The following is a 17599-nucleotide window of genomic DNA, read 5'->3' as shown; positions in this document are numbered from 1 at the left end:
GGATAGTGCATGTCTCGAGGTTAAAAAGACCTCAGCCTCTTAGCCTACTGTGGTAAGGGTGGCTAGTGGCTGGAGGCACTAAGTCCTCAAGGCTAATGGGTGTCAGCCCCTCTGGAGTCTTGTAGGTAAACCTGGTTGTTTCCCTAATCAAGTGAACTTAGTTCTTTGGTGCTGTGGGGACTGCCTTGTAGGCTGTGATGATTAAAACCTTAGCTAATAGTGCAATTGGTTTCCCAAAAATAATGTCCAAGGTGGAGTATGTTGATTGTGTGGGCTGTTAAGTTGGTGGACTATTTGTTGGGCCTGGAATTATTTTGGCCCAGGTAATATTTGGGCTGTGTGCTTGCCCTAGCCCACTACTGCGGATGATATACCTCCCTCACTCCCTCAGTCGTTTCACTTTCATTCTCATTCTGATATTTTCTCACTCCTCTCTCTCTCCAGTCTTTTGAGTTTCCCTTGAGTTCTTCTTCTCTGATGATTCTCTGAGTGTTACACAATGGTTTATCTCAAGTGTTTGAGTGATTAAACGTGTGTGTGGGTGGATAAAAGCAACTGCTTCGGTTGCTTGGGTTAGAGAAGTTAGGTTTCTTGTTGAGAGGTTTCTTGTGGTTGTGAGGTCTGAGAGTGGTCAGATCCGGTGTTGTGGAGTGGTTTGGGGTTGTAATACGTGGTGTGTGAAGGATTTCACGGTTGGATTCAACGTTTCTCCCTTGGATAGTTGATTTGGTGAATAGATTTGTACTATTAGCTGGTTGCTGAGCCATAGCTACAAGATCTATGCGATTCCTTTGTTATCTCTCATTTTACTGCATGTTTTGTTTAGATCCGAAAGGATCTTTCATCCTTTACTAACTAGGGTTTCTAGTATGCAGGGTTCTCGGTGGTTTATGAGGATTCTGGTCCAGGAGTGCGGTGTCTGAGTTCATTAGCTAGCTTCAATTGTAATAGCTAGTGTTCCCGTAATATCAGTCGTTTGGTTGATAGTTTGACTGAGCTATCTTGTAACAAGACCAAAGAGATCTCGATAAATAGTGAATCCAAAGCTAGTTTGATCCGTACATCACCTACATACATCAATCATCAATTTAAATCATAAAAATTGTGAAAGCCACAAGTACCAAAGTTTGAATTAATGTATATAGTGACGAAACCAGAATTTTGAAGCTGGTAGCCTAAGTCACTCTTAAATGTCGTGAAGTATTTTATGGCATCGATAACGTCGAAAGTATCTATGGTTGTACATGACAACGAGAGATAGAGAAGAGTAACAAGCAAAGAATGAGTGATTGAATTTAGAAATTTATATGATGGTTGTCATTAAAATTATGTGTGAAAGTTTTTCTTCAAAGTATGTGTAAAAGGTGCGCCTGAAACAAAAATAAAAAATGAGTATAAGTAAACTAGAAAATAAATAATTGAGATATGTAAAATAAAAATACAAGTAAAATAGAAAAATAGAATTGAAAATCTTGTATATAAGTATAATTAAAGTAATAGGAAAAAATAAGAGAAAAATAAATAATGTGGGTAGGTTCATTAGAAAAAAAAGAAGTAAATTATAAAATAAGAGACAGATAAAAAGAGCATTAGTGAAAAATGAGTACCACTTTATTAGAGAGAAAAAAAATCCTCAAACAGAAAGTTTCTATATTTAGGGATGGATCGAAAATGAAAGAGTTTCTGTTTTTAGGGGACAATGTAAATATTACTCCCTCCGTCCTCCAAATATTGTCCCACTTTGACCCGACACGGGTTTTAATAAATGTAATGAAAAGTGAGTTGAAAAAGTTAGTTGAATGTAGGTCCTAATTTTATAGTATATTGGTTTTATAATAAAATGTGAGTAGGAATGAGTTAGTGGAATATGAGGTCCACAACAAAACAAATAGTAAAAAATGAAATGAGACAAATTCTGTGGGACGGACGAAAATAGAAAAATGGGACAAACTTTTAGGGACGGAGGGTGTAGTTTTATAATCATTGTGAGTATAATGAATTAGTGGAATGTTAACTGTGAAATACTCCACCCATTCCCTAAAATAGAAACATTTGAAACGACACGAGTTTTAATGCAAGATAGAAAGAAAAATGTGTTTACAGAAATGAGTCCCATTTCATTAGAAAGAAATAAATTTTAGAAAATAATTTTTTTTTAAGAGACGAAAAAAGAATTTATATATTTTAGGAGACGAGGGAAGTATTTAATAGAGACTAGTTGGAGTAAGTAATAGATACATATCGAGGGTCCCTGGCCCCATGCCCTATAGTGGCTCTAGGAAATGACAAAAATGGTTGCTAGTGTTAGTTAAAAATAGGTGTAATTAATTGCAATCTGAATATTTATTATAAATTACAAACTAAATTTTGTTTATTAGATTTTAAATTTTGATAATAACAAATGAAAAATAATGTCAACAGATTGATATTTTTAGGGATGTTAATGTAACCCGGAACCCGCGGGCCGGCTCAAACAACCCCGATAAAAATACAGGGTTAGGGTTGTAATTTCGCAGCCCGAATTTGAAATCGGGCTATTCGGGTTGACCCGTTCGGGTGGCTGGGTTAGGCGGGCTGACCCGGTCGGGTTGTGGGTCGACTCGTCGGGTCGATTGAGGCGTGCAAGATACTCACGCGAAGCTCTTTCGAAGACGAAGAGAATGATATGAATTAGGGGCTTATCGGAATTCAAAATCGCGAGAAACATTGACTCGAACAAGGCTGCTGCACTTCCACATATTTTTTGTACATTTTTCTAATCCATTTTCTATCAATATTCAACAAACATGTAAACATACCGAAATATAGAAATATAATAAAAAATCATCCAAGACAACTTTCTAAAACCATGCAAAATCCAAATACGTCAACCGACTATATAAGATCACGAAAAAAATCAATACGTGGTTCATGGATTCATAAATACTCGTATATAAAAGCTTTCTTTTAGTATATTTCCAATATAATAGTGCAAAGTGTTTTGACGCCACTTCGTCATTGAATTATGCGTACTTTGATGATTTTTAAAACAAAGATAAATCAGTTATGAAAATTTTATTCAATTTTCTAAGAATTGATTTATGTTTAAATTTTGAAACAAAGTATTGATTTATGTTTTAAATACATAAACATAAACATATTCTTGATAGATATTTATAAATAATTACGTAAATATTTAATGAATAAGTTATTTTAATTTGAAAAACTTAATCTTTTTTCAAAAATATTAAATAAATGTAAAAATATGTATTTCATTGTTGCATGACTAATTAAAAATATGTATATAATTAAAAAAATTAAAATAATTTTTTTGAAAATAGTAAAAAAGCTAAAAATACGCATTGGCCCGAATAACCCGATGGGTTAGCCCGAAACCCGAAGGGTTAGGTCTAGGGTTGAACTTTTATAACCCGAAAAAATCATACCTCGAATAGCCCGTACCCGAATGGCCCGACAACCCGAACGGGTTGGCCCGATTGACATCCCTAAATATTTTTATAAAACGAGTTGATATTCGTTAATCCAGTTGATATTATGCTAACATTGACATCTATTGAAACTCCTTTTTGTCCCACATCACAAATTGGTGATCCTAACTCTTCTATGTATGAGTCGATAACCCTCCTCTTATAAGGTCATTTAAGAGGGTGAGTGACCAATCTAACATGGTATCAAAGCACACCCAAGTCGGTGATAGTTTTATTTGTTGCAAGTGATGAAATTTGATGATCATTCCAACCCACACATTACATATGCTTTTTAAAACCCCTTCTTGTCCCACATAGATAAATTGGTGATCCCGATTATTCTACAAAGGAGTAGATAACTCTAATGAACGAGAATTAATTTGCAATTTGCAGATATAGTTTAGTAAAGCATGACACCTGAATAAGTAACAAAGGGCAATCGATGATTCCCGCAGTGGCTGGGAGATGGTGAAGCAAGTTGTCCAAATATGGGAAGGGCGGATGGAGGGCATCGCCGAGCTGCTGCAGTGACACGTCAGCATCAGCCTCAATAAAAACTATCCCTTCTCCGTTGCACTCCACCACCAGCTTCCGGTTGGCGTGCTCCCTCAGCCGCCCGGCAAAAGGGTAGTAGGGAACCAAGGCGTTGGCTATGGCGTCGCGGATCACCTTCACGGGGTCTCTCTCTTTTAAGGAGAGATTTCTCCGGTAGAATTGAATCACTGGGATTTGGAAGCGGAGGCCCTCTTGATCGTCGATATCAGAGAGGGCCTTGAATTCGTGAGGCGTTGGCTTTGCCGGAGCGATCAGCTCTGGGTTTTTCCTAGCCACATTGAACTTTATAGTTGTCTGCATCTCTTTTCGTGTGCGACTGTGTGAGATTGAAGTGTGTTATGGTTATGGAGAAGCATATTTCAGTTTTTATTGAGTTTATGGATTAATGACATCTCTTAGTTGGGTAATTTAAATTTATCGGCGCTAACTAACTATTTTGGGAAAATGCGTAACAAGGAGTCATAAATCTATGTAACTAGCTTGGGATCATAATCTACAAATTAGTGTGCCTAATAAATTTTTGAATAGTTAAAAGTCAACTTATTTCCTCTACAATACGGAATACCTATTTCTACTTAAGGAGAATTAAATGTATTTAATTTAAATCATTCATTTTCACCTTATCTCCATCTATTCAAATCTCTGTGTTCAATTTTATCACTCTCTTCGATTCTCTCTTCAACTTAAAATTCCTGGTGATGGAGAAGCTAGAATAGCCCACAAAGAAGATGATAATTTCACTGAATAGTAATGTTATGATTGTTGGGTCCCAGTGGTGCACACCCGAACTCCACATTAGTATGATATTGTCCGCTTTGGGCAAAGCCCTCACGGTTTTGCTCTTGGGGTACTCCCCAAAAGGCCTCATACTAATGGATTTGGGGTAGCTCATTTATATGCTTGCAACTCTTGTTCATTCTCCGATGTGGGATATGGTTTGCTACACCACAAACCTCCCCTCAAACCAAGACCACCAGACCAAGACCACATGTCTGTGCCCCATGTTACAGGTCACCAGGTCACCACAAGTCTTGGTCGAGCTCACGCAGAGACATCGGAGAACTTGCAAGCGCAACCCACCAAACCCCGAGCCACATAGGCCCAGCCCCTGAACCATGGCTCTGATACCACTGTTGGGTATCGGTGGTGCACACCCGAACTCCACATTATTATGATATTGTCCGCTTTGGGCAAAGCCCTTACGGTTTTACTCTTGGGTACTCCCCAAAAGGCCTCATACTAATGGAGTTGGGGTAGCCCATTTATATGCTTGCAACTCTTGTTCATTCTCCGATGTGGGATATGGTTTGCTTCACCACAATCCTCCCCTCAAACCAAGACCACCAGACCAAGACCACATGTCTGTGCCCCATGTTACAGTTCACCAGGTCACCACAAGTCTTGGTCGAGCTCACGCAGAGACATCGGAGAACTTGCAAGCGCAACCCACCGAACCCCGAGCCACACAGGCCCAGCCCCTGAACCAGGGCCCTGATACCACTGTTGGGTTCCCGGTGGTGCACACCCGAACTCCACATTAGTATGATATTGTCCGCTTTGAGCAAAACCCTCATGGTTTTGCTCTTGGGTACTCCCCAAAAGGCCTCATACTAATGGATTTGGGGTAGCTCATTTATATGCTTGCAACTCTTGTTCATTCTCCGATGTGGGATATGGTTTGCTACACCACAATGATAAATTATTTTATTTGTACAATACATATAATCCTTTTGTAATACATTCTTAGAATTTTATCCAATCCATTCAATCCCTTTAATCACGTTACATAATTACTGGTAACATAGGAAATAGTACAACATAAGCAGCGTAAAGCACAACCTCACAGCGCCGACGCAATGAACACTCCGGTTTTCCGATCAGCCACCTCCTGGCCGCCTCGCAACATCCCCTCGAGCTCCTTCACAAACACTTCCATAGCATTCGCCGGCAAGCATATCGGAACCACCACTCCATCCTCCCCCTTACTATTCTTAAAAGGAATATAAAAGCTCGCAACGCCAGGAATCGCCCCAACGCCGCCCTTCGCCGGTCCACCATACGCCGGCTTTCCCCACCCGAAATCCACCTCCCCAAATCCAGCGTGCGTCACATCGGAAACCAGGTAGCTCCGCACCACAGTGAAATGCGGGCGATTCCTAATCACCATCAGATCCGCCAGGGATCTCATGTACTCCTCCGTCACGTCGGCCTTAGTCTTCTTCACGAGCTCCAGCGCGTAGCGCAGCGGATTCTTCGATAAATCTCCCGCGCTGGATATCGCGACGGGGAAGGCGAAGGCGTTGCCGTAGTACCCGGCGGGGAGCGGCGGACTGAAGCGCCTCCGCGAGTTGACGATGCAGAGGATTCTGACCTCCTCCTCGGGATCGGGGGCGATGGCGATGGTGCGGGAGCGCCAGAGGCAGGCGGTGAGGAGCTCGAAGGCGGAGCAGCCGCGGAGGTGGGGAGGGAGGAGGCTGCGGAGGGCGGAGAGCTCGGCGCCGCCGAAGAAGAAGGAGCGGTGGACCATGTCGTCCAGCGGGATTAGAGTCCCTTTCGTGTCCGGAACGTCGTCGTATTCGTGGTGCGTGCAGGTCACGCTCGGCGGGTCCCGCGCGTTGAGGAGGTGCCTGTCCCACACGGGTGGGACGGATGGGGCTTCTGCGCCGCAGGCGATTTCGCCGACCGCCGACATGAATTGGACTAGGCCGGCGGCGTCGCTCATCGTGTGATTGAGGCGGAGAGCAAAGATGAAGCCTCCGCATTTGAGGCGTGTGACCTGTACACGATAATTGTAGAATGATTAATGTCTAAGGTCAAAAGTTTCGAGTTTAAGTCTACCTTACCCATGCCTTTGATATTTATGCCTTTGATATTTATGTTTGTATATAGAAAAAAATCAATGGCATGTGGTGTGTAAATTAAGTAATAGTATAACAATAGGTTTTCGCCTAGGCTTAAAATATCATATACTTGGCCCTACTCTCATTTAAACTCGTTGAACTATTTGATCATTAAAGAGTCACAAAATTATACATGCAAAAAATTGCTCACAGACCATTTTGCTAAGTTGTTAATTAAGAACAGTCAATAAGTTATAAAGATATTTTGTGAACCTAGTTTCCATTATAATATTCCAATTAATTTGTATCTAAAATTTTCACTAAACAGAAAAACTTAATAAAGTGATCAAAGTAGAAAAATATATAGACTATATTATTCATTAATCGTATTCGAAAAGGAATCTAGTAAAAACTGAAATGGATTTGTGAGTATGAAAAACGACAAGGTGTGGTCCATAATAATCTTATCACTATTCCAAATAATATTTTAGAAAAGATTACTCCTATTGTACAGCTTTTCATTTCTGAAAACTGCTCGCTAGTTAGAAATTACATTTTTTAAAAGTATTATATTTTCACTTATATAATGCATTCTTGAAAATGTCATTTTCGTGACAAAGAAATCGAATAGACCAAATAGTTATTATGAGATGCTGAATCAAATTGTTGATAGGACGAGTATTTGTCTAGTCGATCTTAAGGAATAATTATGCCCTTTGGACTGTCTGGGGTCGGTCGCACGCCACCCCCAATCCGCCAAAGGGTTATGTTAAATCGATAGATAGAAAGTATTGTCATGAATAAAATTATTTACTCACTTTAAATAAGACGAGATTATTATCAAATTGATGTGAGACAAGATTTAAGAGATTTTTAAGAAGGTAAACCTGAATCAACAACAAGGGGCAATCGAGCACTTGGGCGGATCCCGGGACATCGTAAAGCAGCTCTTCGAGGCACGGGAATGGCGGCTGAAGAGCGTCTCCGAACTGCTTGAGCGTGACATCGGCATCAGCCTCGATGAACATGACACCCTCACCGGTGCACTCGACCGCCAGCTTCCGGGCAGCGCGTTCCCTGAGGCGGCCGGCAAAAGGGTAGTAGAAAACCAAGGCCTTGGCAATGGCATCACGGATCACCTGCACGGGATCCTTCCCTCCGGGGGAGGGGCTTCTCCGGTAGAACTGGATCACCGGAATCTGGAAGCGGAGGCCCTCTTGATCGTCGATGTCGGAGAGGAGCTTGAATTCGTGCGGCGTTGGCTTTGCCGGAGCGATCAGCTCTGGGTTTTTTCTTGCAACTTTGAATGTTAAAGTGCTGGTCGAATCCATGTCTCTGTTTTGTGAAAGAGAGACAGAGAGAAGGGTGGTGAGAATATAGTGAGGTGTTTAGGAAATTTGGAAATTGTAGTATGTTGATTAGCTGTGGAGGTCTGGTCTGATTGGGAAAATGTGGGGCTATTTATAGAAAATTAGATTGCTGTGGCTGCAGATTCATTTATTTTTACTTACTGTTATTAATTAAACTTAAAACTTTTATGAATAATGATGATATTGATTGATCCTACAAATAAAAGACAGTGGAGGTAAAATCAAAGTGACACTACTTTGATTCAACATAATATTTACAAAAGTAAGTATTGCTCCCAATAAAAGTATCTTCTTCATTAAAAAAATTTCGTATAGACTGCACAAGTTTTAACACGTAATTTACAAAATTATTTTTGTAAGTATACAATTTTCAAATCCAAAACAAAGGTGAATAGAATAAAAGATGACGCATCAACAAGACCTTCAATGAAATAAAAGAAAACTCACTATTAGAAACAAACAAACTTCTGCTGTCATGGAACCCAACATAGCAAAACCATGTGATATACCCAAACATTAAACTTTAAAAAATAAAAAAAAAAATCAAACTATAGGGAGTAAAACACAAACAACACAACCGCGCAGCAACTCCAAATGGCACAATTTACAAAGTATGAGAGAGAAATAGAAAAGTGGCTGAAATACGAAAGCGAAGAGATAATGCAATTGAAATGGTGTATCACCTGCGTATAAGTTGTAACTAAGTAGACGTACGAGGACAATGAATTGTGTCTAATTTTGATTGTCGGAATATAACAGAAAAAATTATTAATTTTTGTGGAGAGATAGAGGAATTATGGAATGACTCTTTAGACAAATTGTTCCAATAAAAGACAAATCGAGTCTAGTGTGATCATGTGTGTTGTGCGTGAAACTATTATACTAATACTTCTTTATTTATTTTGTGGGTATTGACAACATTTTATACGTGTGTAGTCCTTTCCTGCCATGTACGCATGTTTCACATTTTGCATTTTGTCAAATTGTTTTAGTATTAGTATATACGGTATAGCGCACGAAAATAAAATTCTAATTTAATGATTATTTATTAAGATATTCTAAATTACGGATAATTACATTAGAAAGCGCGAATTTAATAGTTGAAAGAAAAACAAACACCTCAATTTATTGATAATTGTACCAAAATACAAACTAGTTGAAAACAAGATAAATACTCCACTTTTTGAATTTCGAGTTTTATATCAAAATTATCCAAGAGCATGTAGAGAATCTGGCACCAAAATGAGGTGCTTGTTTTATTGTGGAGATGAGTTGGGACTTGGGAGGGAGAGATTCGAAAAAGGATTATTCGATATTCACGTTAGTTTCAAAATCAAATACTCCCTCCGTCTTGTTAGAAAGGAAATATTTTGTTTTTTTAGTTGTTGGATTAAAAATGTAACGTTTCCTCGAATGAAAATAACACTATCTCTATTTTCTCTCTCTCCATTAATTCACAAAATAACACTGCATAAAATCCCGTACCGAAAAATAAATATTTCATATTTATTAGGACGGATAGAGTACTTCATTTATACTATTACTATAACAAACATAATTCATACTAATATTTTGTTTAATCATTTGATTTCATATATATCTTTACATATTTTAAATTCGTCCTTTACCCAACTCTAAAAATTCAAAATAAAAACGTTCATCTATAGTTCGTTGTTTTGGAAAATGCTCATTTATTTTGTAAGAGTCGGATACAATGAAAAAATCATTAAAATTTACAACTGTGCATTAAACTTAAGAAAACATCTCAGAATAATCATCAATGATTATTGAATGTTTGCATGTTACACAACGTTATATAATTAAATTCATAGTTTGGTGCATTAATTGGACGGATACGTTGCACTAATATTTGGTGCAAAATCTAAATAACTGAAAGATAATTTGAGTTAAATAGTGGTTGATAATCAAGAATATTAGACTCGTTTACGAATTACTATTGTAATTAACTGTGTTCACCTTCTACCAATATTCAAAATATTTGTATAATATAAAATATAGAAATAAATATCACCAACCTTGCAGTCTCTGTTGCAATAATTTCATGAAAGATTTCTTGTTTAAGATGGAGGAAAGTGGGAACAAGCTGAATTATGAGAAAATAAGTGGAAGATTACAGGAAAGTGGTTGGTTAGATGTGGGCTCAAATAGGCTATTTATTTATTTATTTTTTTGTTTATTTTTAAGTTCCTCTCATTGGATATATAATTATTTTTGTCCACTTTGAAACTTTCTTGGCTGCTGCGACCAATTGACTATTTGAACTTTGGTCACACTGACTGGCTTCTTTTTCTTTTCTGAATTAATTAATGGTAGTTGTGTGCTGCTATTCGAATTAGTTACTAGACTGAATTGAATTAAAACAAGACATCAAATTAGAACAATAGCTACTTAATTTTTTGAATTGTGCTTCCACATGTCTCGCAGGTTCAAATTATAGATATAAAAAGGAAATATAAAACAAAAAAAAAATACAGTATAGTGTATGATTTATTTATTCATATTTATAAAAATATGATTTTTAATTATTGTAAGGGTAAATGTTAAGTATTCATTGATTTTTTTAAAAAATAAACACTTAATTCATTTTTTTATATCTTCAATTTCTTCCTTCTTATGTCCTAACAAACATTACCATGGACCTTAAACAGCGTTAACCTTCAAGTTTTGATGGAGCCGAAAAAAAAACCATTTTCAGACCATTTTCGTGTCTAGGTTTCAAAAAATTTAAAATAAATATTTTGGAATAAAATCGTAAAATGACCACATGTATACAACAAAAACTAGACTTTTGTCAAGTCCGAGTTTCACAAAATTTAAATAAATATTCTAATATAAAATATTTCACCTACTCATTATATTTACACCACTTATAGAATGCTTCTTGAAAAGCAACATAATTTATTCTTTCTCCAATTTTATACTTTATTTACTCTTTATAAACTTACATATGCTAACCTTACGTCCAACATAAATGCCTAACTTATGATGGATGGACAACAAATATATAATTTATGTATAAATGATTCTCAAAGTTTCATTTCAATGTTCTATCTATTAATGCTCGGGTTAATGGCTGGAAAATACATAAACGATAGTCGAAATATATGTAAAATCACATGAAATTAAAAATTAATTATGAAATATTTTTTTTGAGATACCTTGATGGAAAGATAATTAATCAATTGTAAATTTGTAATGGTGTTCGCTAGCTTTGTTTTCTATAACTTCAAATAAATAAGTGAAAAAACAACTGAATTTTCAATTTTTAAAATTGGTGATTAAAACAACAATTTTTATGATATTAAAATGAATATCTAAAAATATTGAATGAGATATTCACAAATATGCTCACTTGCAATTTACGGTATAGGGGTGCGTTATATTGCTAACTTTTTAAGTTGCTATCTGCTAATTAATCAATGCAGTGTATTAAAAATGTCAATACGTTGACATTAAAATATCAACACATAATGTCAACGACAAAATTATGTATTGACATTTTAATATCATCGTGTTGACATTTTTAATACATTATATTGATGATTTAGCAGAGTTCATAACTCGAGAAAGTTAGCAATTGATCACAACACTTGCGGGTAATAGTTCTAACTTTATATATGAACAGTTCAGGTCCATCATTGTTCAGCTCAATGAATATTTATGATATAAACAGTGATCGTTTTCTTTTTCATATGTTGCTAAACAAACTTTTTTTTATTGTGTTGTGCAGCTTTATATAAATGGGGGGTAAAGTCAAAATTATTGGTTAATATTATGATTTATGACTATAGTTGAATCTCAAAGATTAAGGTATGTACAAATGGACCGAACATATATTCCCAACTTTTGAAGTGGTGGGGTTCCTATTTATTAGCACATACGCACTCCTTCCGTCCAATAAAAAAAATGGACAAGTTTGACTATTTTGGATTGTCCACTAAAATTAGACTACTTTCTAAATACAAAAAGTTTTAAACATTTAAATACTATTAATAACGTGGACTCCATAATCCACTAACACTACTTATCTCTTATTTTTTTTCCTTCTTTTTTATTTTACTAATTCACATTAAAATTCGTGTCATACACAAATATGTCCATTTTTGGTGTACAGAGGAAATATATCAATATTCTCAGAATTTTCGGAAAATTGTTATTGCCAGGGGCGGAGGGAGGGTGGGGCCAGGGGGGCCCATGGTCCCCCCACTAATTCTTTAAAAACTTAGGGGTATTTTAGTAATTTCACAATAATTATAATTTATAATAAATATAATATTAGAGATAGGTTTCAGCAAAATATATATGAATCGTGCCTCTTAATTTAGCGTATTCATTCTGCCGTTCCAATCCAAGTCTGAATGTAGCGTATTCATTCTGCCGTTCCAAGTCTGAAATCTGGTAAACTAGAACTAGGTATATTCAAAACTCAAATATAATTCAATTAATTTTTCTACATAGGTTGTTTTTTTGTTTGGCTGCAATAATAATTCAAAGGGGGAGAAAGAAGATAGCTTATGTAATTCAATGGCTACAGACTACGGTGGTTCTGTAGTTGGAATTTTATAACTCCAGTTCTTTATTTGATGTGTGTGTTAATAGTTTTGCATACAGAAAATATCAAATATTTTGAACTTAATCAGTGTTGACTATTTTTGTAGGTATATGGATCGTTATTTCAAGAAACTTTCTTCCGTTGATTCTTCATCAGTTGAACCTTCACTTCTTCAACCTCAAGAATTATCGAATGAAGATAAAAGTAAGGTTGATTTAGAGAATCTTCCAAGTGATTCAGGAGAACGACCTGATATAATGAGTTATCCACCAAATTTAATAGAACAAGTTCGCAGAGCTTACTTACTTAAAGGTCCGTGTCAACCACGTAATCATGATTTTCGTCCTACAGTAGATGAAAATCGAAAACGTAAATTTGTCTCACATTGGTTTGATGAATTAAGGATTGGTTGGAATATAGTGTTACAAAGGAAGCAGCTTTTTGTTTATATTGCTATCTTTTTTCAAGACTCCACGGAAATGGACAAGATGCTTTTGTATCAGGGGGATTTACGGTCTGGCGCAAGAAAGAAAGATTAAGAGATCATGTTGGAAACCATAAAAGTGCTCATAACAGGTGCAGATTAGCATGTGAGGATTTGATGAATCAAGCCCAACACATTGAGGTCTCTTTGGCAAAACAGTCAACACAGTCTAAGCTTGTCTACCGCATGCGATTAAATGCAACGATTATTTCTCTTCGTTATCTTATAATGCAAGGATTGCCTTTCCGCGGTCATGATGAGTCAGAAGAATCATTAAATCAAGGTAATTTTCTTGAGTTCTTGAAAGTTATTTCTTCTTGCAATGAAGAGATAGCTAGTGTTGTGCTAAAAAATGCTCCAGACAATCTCAAACTTACATCACCAGATATTCAGAGATATTATAAATGCATTTGCTGTTGAGACAACGAAAGCTATTGTACATGATATGAGAAGTGAATTTTTCTCCATATTAGTTGATGAGTGTCGAGATGTATCTGTCAAAGAGCAAATGGGTGTTGTGGTGCGATATGTGGACAAGAATGGATGTGGTATAGAACGTTTTCTTGGTGTTGTTCATGTTAGTGATACAACTGCAACCTCACTTGAGAAAGCACTTGATTATTTGTTATCTACTTATGATTTAAGTATATCTAGTTTGAGAGGTCAAGGATATGATGGCGCAAGCAACATGAGAGGAGAATTCAATGGGTTGAAGAGTTTGATACTCAAGAGAAATTCCAGTGCTTATTATGTACATTGCTTTGCTCATCAGCTTCAGCTCACGATTGTTGCTGTTGCTAAAAAACATAAAATTGTCGGATCTTTTTATAATTCTATCTCTCGTTTGTGTAATACTGTTGGAGGTTCTTGTAAGCGCAGAGATATACTTCGGGAGAAATAGAGAGAGAATATTATTAAAGAGATTGCAAGTGATGAAATAAGCACAGGAAGAAGACTAAATCAAGAAATGTCATTGAAGCGACCTGGAGATACTCGTTGGAGTTCACATTACGGTACTCTTGTCAACTTGATACATTTATATTCTTCTATTGTTGATGTTCTTGAGTATGTTGGGGAGAATGGTCATGACGATTCAATAAGGGCTGAAGCTGATGATGTGCTAGAAATTATAAATAGTTTTGAATTTGTCTTTGTGTTACATCTTATGAAGCAAATCTTGGGAATCACACATGAACTCTCCCAAGTGCTACAAAAGAAAGATCAAGACATTGTTAATGCGATGAATCTTGTCAAGGTAGCAAAATCACGTCTGCAAATAATGAGGGAAAAAGATTGGGATGTATTGCTTGCTGATGTTTCTAAGTTTTGTAGCAAATATGAACTGGATGTGCTTGACATGGAAGATGAGTTTGTAGCTCGAAAAAAAGGAAGACGTAGAGCTGAGAAAATGAAGAATCTCCACTATTATCGAGTTGAGCTCTTTTGTTCTGTTATTGACTTGCAAGCTCAAGAGTTGAATCAACGTTTTGATGAAGTCAACACAGACTTAGTTTTATGCATGTCATGTTTTGATCCTAGGGATTTATTTTCTGCATTTGATTTGGAGAAGCTGCTTCGTCTTGCACGATATTATCCTTCTGAATTTTCTGAAGTTGCTTTGTCCGAGCTTAAAAGTCAACTTGAGAACTTTATTTTCGATGTGCGCATAGATGAAAAGTTTTCACAAATATCAGGAATCAGTGGTCTTGCTCAAAAGATGGTTTCTACAAGGAAACATGAAGTTTTTCCAATGGTTTATTCATTAGTTAAGTTGTCATTGATCTTACCAGTTGCCACTGCATCAGTAGAAAGAGCCTTTTCAGCAATGAAGATCATCAAGACTTCTCTACGTAATAGCATGGGAGACCAACTATTGAATGATTGCTTAGTTCCTTACATAGAAAAGGATGTGTTTGTTAAAGTTACCAATGAAACTATTATACATCGGTTTCAGAAGATGAAGAATAGAAGACAAATGTTATGATGTGATTGCATTTGACTTTTCCATTTTGAACCTTATAATTTAATTTATGTAATTTTTTTTGAAGTTTAATTTTGGACCCCCCATTATAAAATCTCTGGCTCCGCCACTGGTTGTTGCACTACTTTTCTTCTCTATGAATATTCTATTGTTTCCTAATTTCGCAATACTTTCTCTAACAGTAAGTTTGGTAATTTGGACCATCACAAATTCGCAGAGGGGAATTCTTGTGGTGCACCAAGTGCTTACTAAACCACTTAATCATTTGTCGGGAGGAGCTAACGACCTTAATTGAATAATATTATTAACAAAGTAAAACTAAAAATACAAAAAACTGAAATTAGTGAAAAACTTGGGAACTTGGAGAGAATTGCCCGGGGAGGCAGTTCTCGAGAAAGCCCCCTCCCCACCTACACACACATGGTGCGCTTCGTTGGGCGTCGTTTATTGTTGTGTTGAATAATTATGAGTATTTTTTTAAAAATCGAATAAAATTAAATATTTAATAAAAAATTTCTACTTCCCTAGTATTAACGTTTTTTCATCCTAACTGGAATGTTTTTTTGACGAGGGTGACTGAATCCTACAACAGTGTGTGGTCAACAAGAACTCCCTCGCAGGTGGAACTTGCTTCAGAGTCATTTTGATCGATTAAAGCCGTCACTGTGAGTGTGATATGTGGATGCATATTAAATAATTCAGAAGCCGAGGGACTAAAATGCAAAGGGGGAAAATTGAATTAAGTTCCTGCTCCCAACAGTCATTTTGGGACAATTGCAACCGAATGAGGAACGAGCTAGGGATTGAGCTGGAGTTGAGCTTAATGTGGTTGAGCAATTCGCGATCTCTTCCATCACATATATAAAGATTCAGTTGGTGAGAAGAGTGAGGTATGAGAATCATTTTCTTTGTGAGGAAATCAATGTTAATGTGTGGGCTCTAGGTTTTTTGAGTGATTGATTTCTTGAGTGATTCTTGAGCGATTGTAACCGAAATTTCGATTGTGATTGTGTGTTGAATAAATTGGTTGATAGTTTCTCCGTGGATGTAGGTCTTACGAACCGAACCACGTAACTTTGTGTGTTTTTTTCATTGCGTTTTATTATCCGATTTGATTTCTTGTTGTGGCCGAATTCCTCCGCTGATTTCTAACAAATTGGTGCCGTCTGTGGGAAGTGAGAGTTAATTGAGAAGATCGGCGTGATGGCTTCGGCGAAATTCGAAATAGAGAAATTCACGGGGAAGAACGATTTTGGTTTGTGGAGGTTGAAGATGAAGGCAGTGTTGATGCAGCAGGGTTTGTGGGAGATCTTGACTGACGACAACAAGAAGTCGTCCGAGGAAGATGAGAAGGTTGTTCCGAAATCGCAGGAGCTCCAATACAAAGCCTTCAGCACTCTGATTCTTAGTCTCAGTGACCGGGTATTGAGGGAAGTTTCGAAGGAAGAAACTGTTGTTGGAATTTGGACAAAACTTGAGTCACTCTATACGACTAAGTCCCTTGCCAATCGACTTCATCTCAAGCAGAAATTATTCACTTTCAAGTTTTCAGAGTCAAGAAGCATCGGGGAACAACTTGAAGAGTTTGCAAAGTGTGTGGATGATCTTGAGAACATTGACGAAACAATCAAGGATGAAGATAAAGCCTTAATGCTTCTCAATTCCCTGCCTAAAGCCTGTGAAGAGTGCATTCTTTGAGGGAAATACAGATGTTGAGGGGTTGAAAGCTTGCGAAGAGTGCATTCTTGGAAAGAGCAAGAAGCAACCCTATGGGACTAGAAAGCACACATCAGCAAGGCCTCTAGAGCATGCACATGCTGATATTTAGGGGCCATCACCAGTCCAGAGTCTAGGTGGAAGCAGGTATTTTCACTCAATTATTGATGATTTCAGTAGAAAGATATGGTTATATGTGATGAGGGAAAAACAGAGGCTTTTGCAAAATTTCAAGAATGGTGCCTAGATGTAGAGCATGAGAAGGGCAGTGTTTTGAAATGCCTCCAGACTGATAATGGATTAGAGTCTCTCAGCAGAATTTGATGCTTATTGTAAGATGAAAGGGATTAAAAGGCACAGGACCGTTCCACACAATCCCTAGCAGAACGGAGTGGCGGAGAGAGCTAACTGGACTATTCTGGAAAGACTCAGATGTATGCTGATTTCATCAGGTATGCCTAAGCATTTCTGGGCTGAGGCTGCTTCAACTGCTGTGTTATTGATAAATAAATGTCCTTCTACTTCTATTGATAATGAAACACCTGATATGAGGTGGTATGGATCTGCTGGTGACTACATTCGATTGAGAAGTTTTGGTTGTAGAGCATTTGCA

At 37.0% G+C, this 17599-nt stretch overlaps 4 protein-coding genes across 4 annotated transcripts; 2 read left to right on the top strand and 2 right to left on the bottom strand.

The window, feature by feature from the left end:
• Positions 1-3738: 3738 nt before the first annotated feature.
• LOC121786507 (benzyl alcohol O-benzoyltransferase-like) lies at positions 3739-4377 on the bottom strand. Its single transcript, XM_042185142.1, has one exon. The coding sequence runs from the start codon at positions 4320-4322 to the stop codon at positions 3843-3845; it is 480 nt and encodes a 159-aa protein (XP_042041076.1). The 5' UTR covers positions 4323-4377; the 3' UTR covers positions 3739-3842.
• Positions 4378-5714: 1337 nt separating this feature from the next.
• On the bottom strand, positions 5715-8306 carry LOC121785783 (benzyl alcohol O-benzoyltransferase-like). The gene is made up of 2 exons (XM_042184218.1): positions 7750-8306; positions 5715-6798 (listed from the first exon to the last, which is right to left on the bottom strand). Exons 1-2 carry the CDS (start codon positions 8191-8193, stop codon positions 5863-5865), a joined length of 1380 nt encoding a protein of 459 aa, XP_042040152.1. The 5' UTR covers positions 8194-8306; the 3' UTR covers positions 5715-5862.
• A 5335-nt stretch (positions 8307-13641) lies between these two features.
• LOC121786865 (zinc finger MYM-type protein 1-like) lies at positions 13642-14190 on the top strand. The gene has a single exon (XM_042185469.1). The coding sequence runs from the start codon at positions 13642-13644 to the stop codon at positions 14188-14190; it is 549 nt and encodes a 182-aa protein (XP_042041403.1).
• A 66-nt stretch (positions 14191-14256) lies between these two features.
• On the top strand, positions 14257-15257 carry LOC121786864. The gene is made up of 2 exons (XM_042185468.1): positions 14257-15139; positions 15244-15257. The coding sequence occupies exons 1-2, from the start codon at positions 14257-14259 to the stop codon at positions 15255-15257; spliced, it is 897 nt and encodes a 298-aa protein (XP_042041402.1).
• Positions 15258-17599: the final 2342 nt, after the last annotated feature.

This window comes from Salvia splendens, chromosome 22 (assembly GCF_004379255.2).
Source record: "Salvia splendens isolate huo1 chromosome 22, SspV2, whole genome shotgun sequence".
NCBI lineage: Eukaryota > Viridiplantae > Streptophyta > Magnoliopsida > Lamiales > Lamiaceae > Salvia > Salvia splendens.
The sequence above is the reverse complement of the archived record's forward strand: the minus strand, read 5'-3'. Positions and strand labels throughout refer to the sequence as shown.

Bases quoted from the DNA above. Each gene is read 5' to 3' on its own strand.
- LOC121785783 (XM_042184218.1), bottom strand. From the start codon at position 8,193: ATGGATTCGACCAGCACTTTAACATTCAAAGTTGCAAGAAAAAACCCA. The intron at 6,799-7,749 runs GTTTACCTTCTT...TATCGTGTACAG, and splicing joins GCCCCTTGTTGTTGATTCAG to GTCACACGCCTCAAATGCGG.
- LOC121786864 (XM_042185468.1), top strand. From the start codon at position 14,257: ATGTCATTGAAGCGACCTGGAGATACTCGTTGGAGTTCACATTACGGT.
- LOC121786865 (XM_042185469.1), top strand. From the start codon at position 13,642: ATGCTCCAGACAATCTCAAACTTACATCACCAGATATTCAGAGATATT.
- LOC121786507 (XM_042185142.1), bottom strand. From the start codon at position 4,322: ATGCAGACAACTATAAAGTTCAATGTGGCTAGGAAAAACCCAGAGCTG.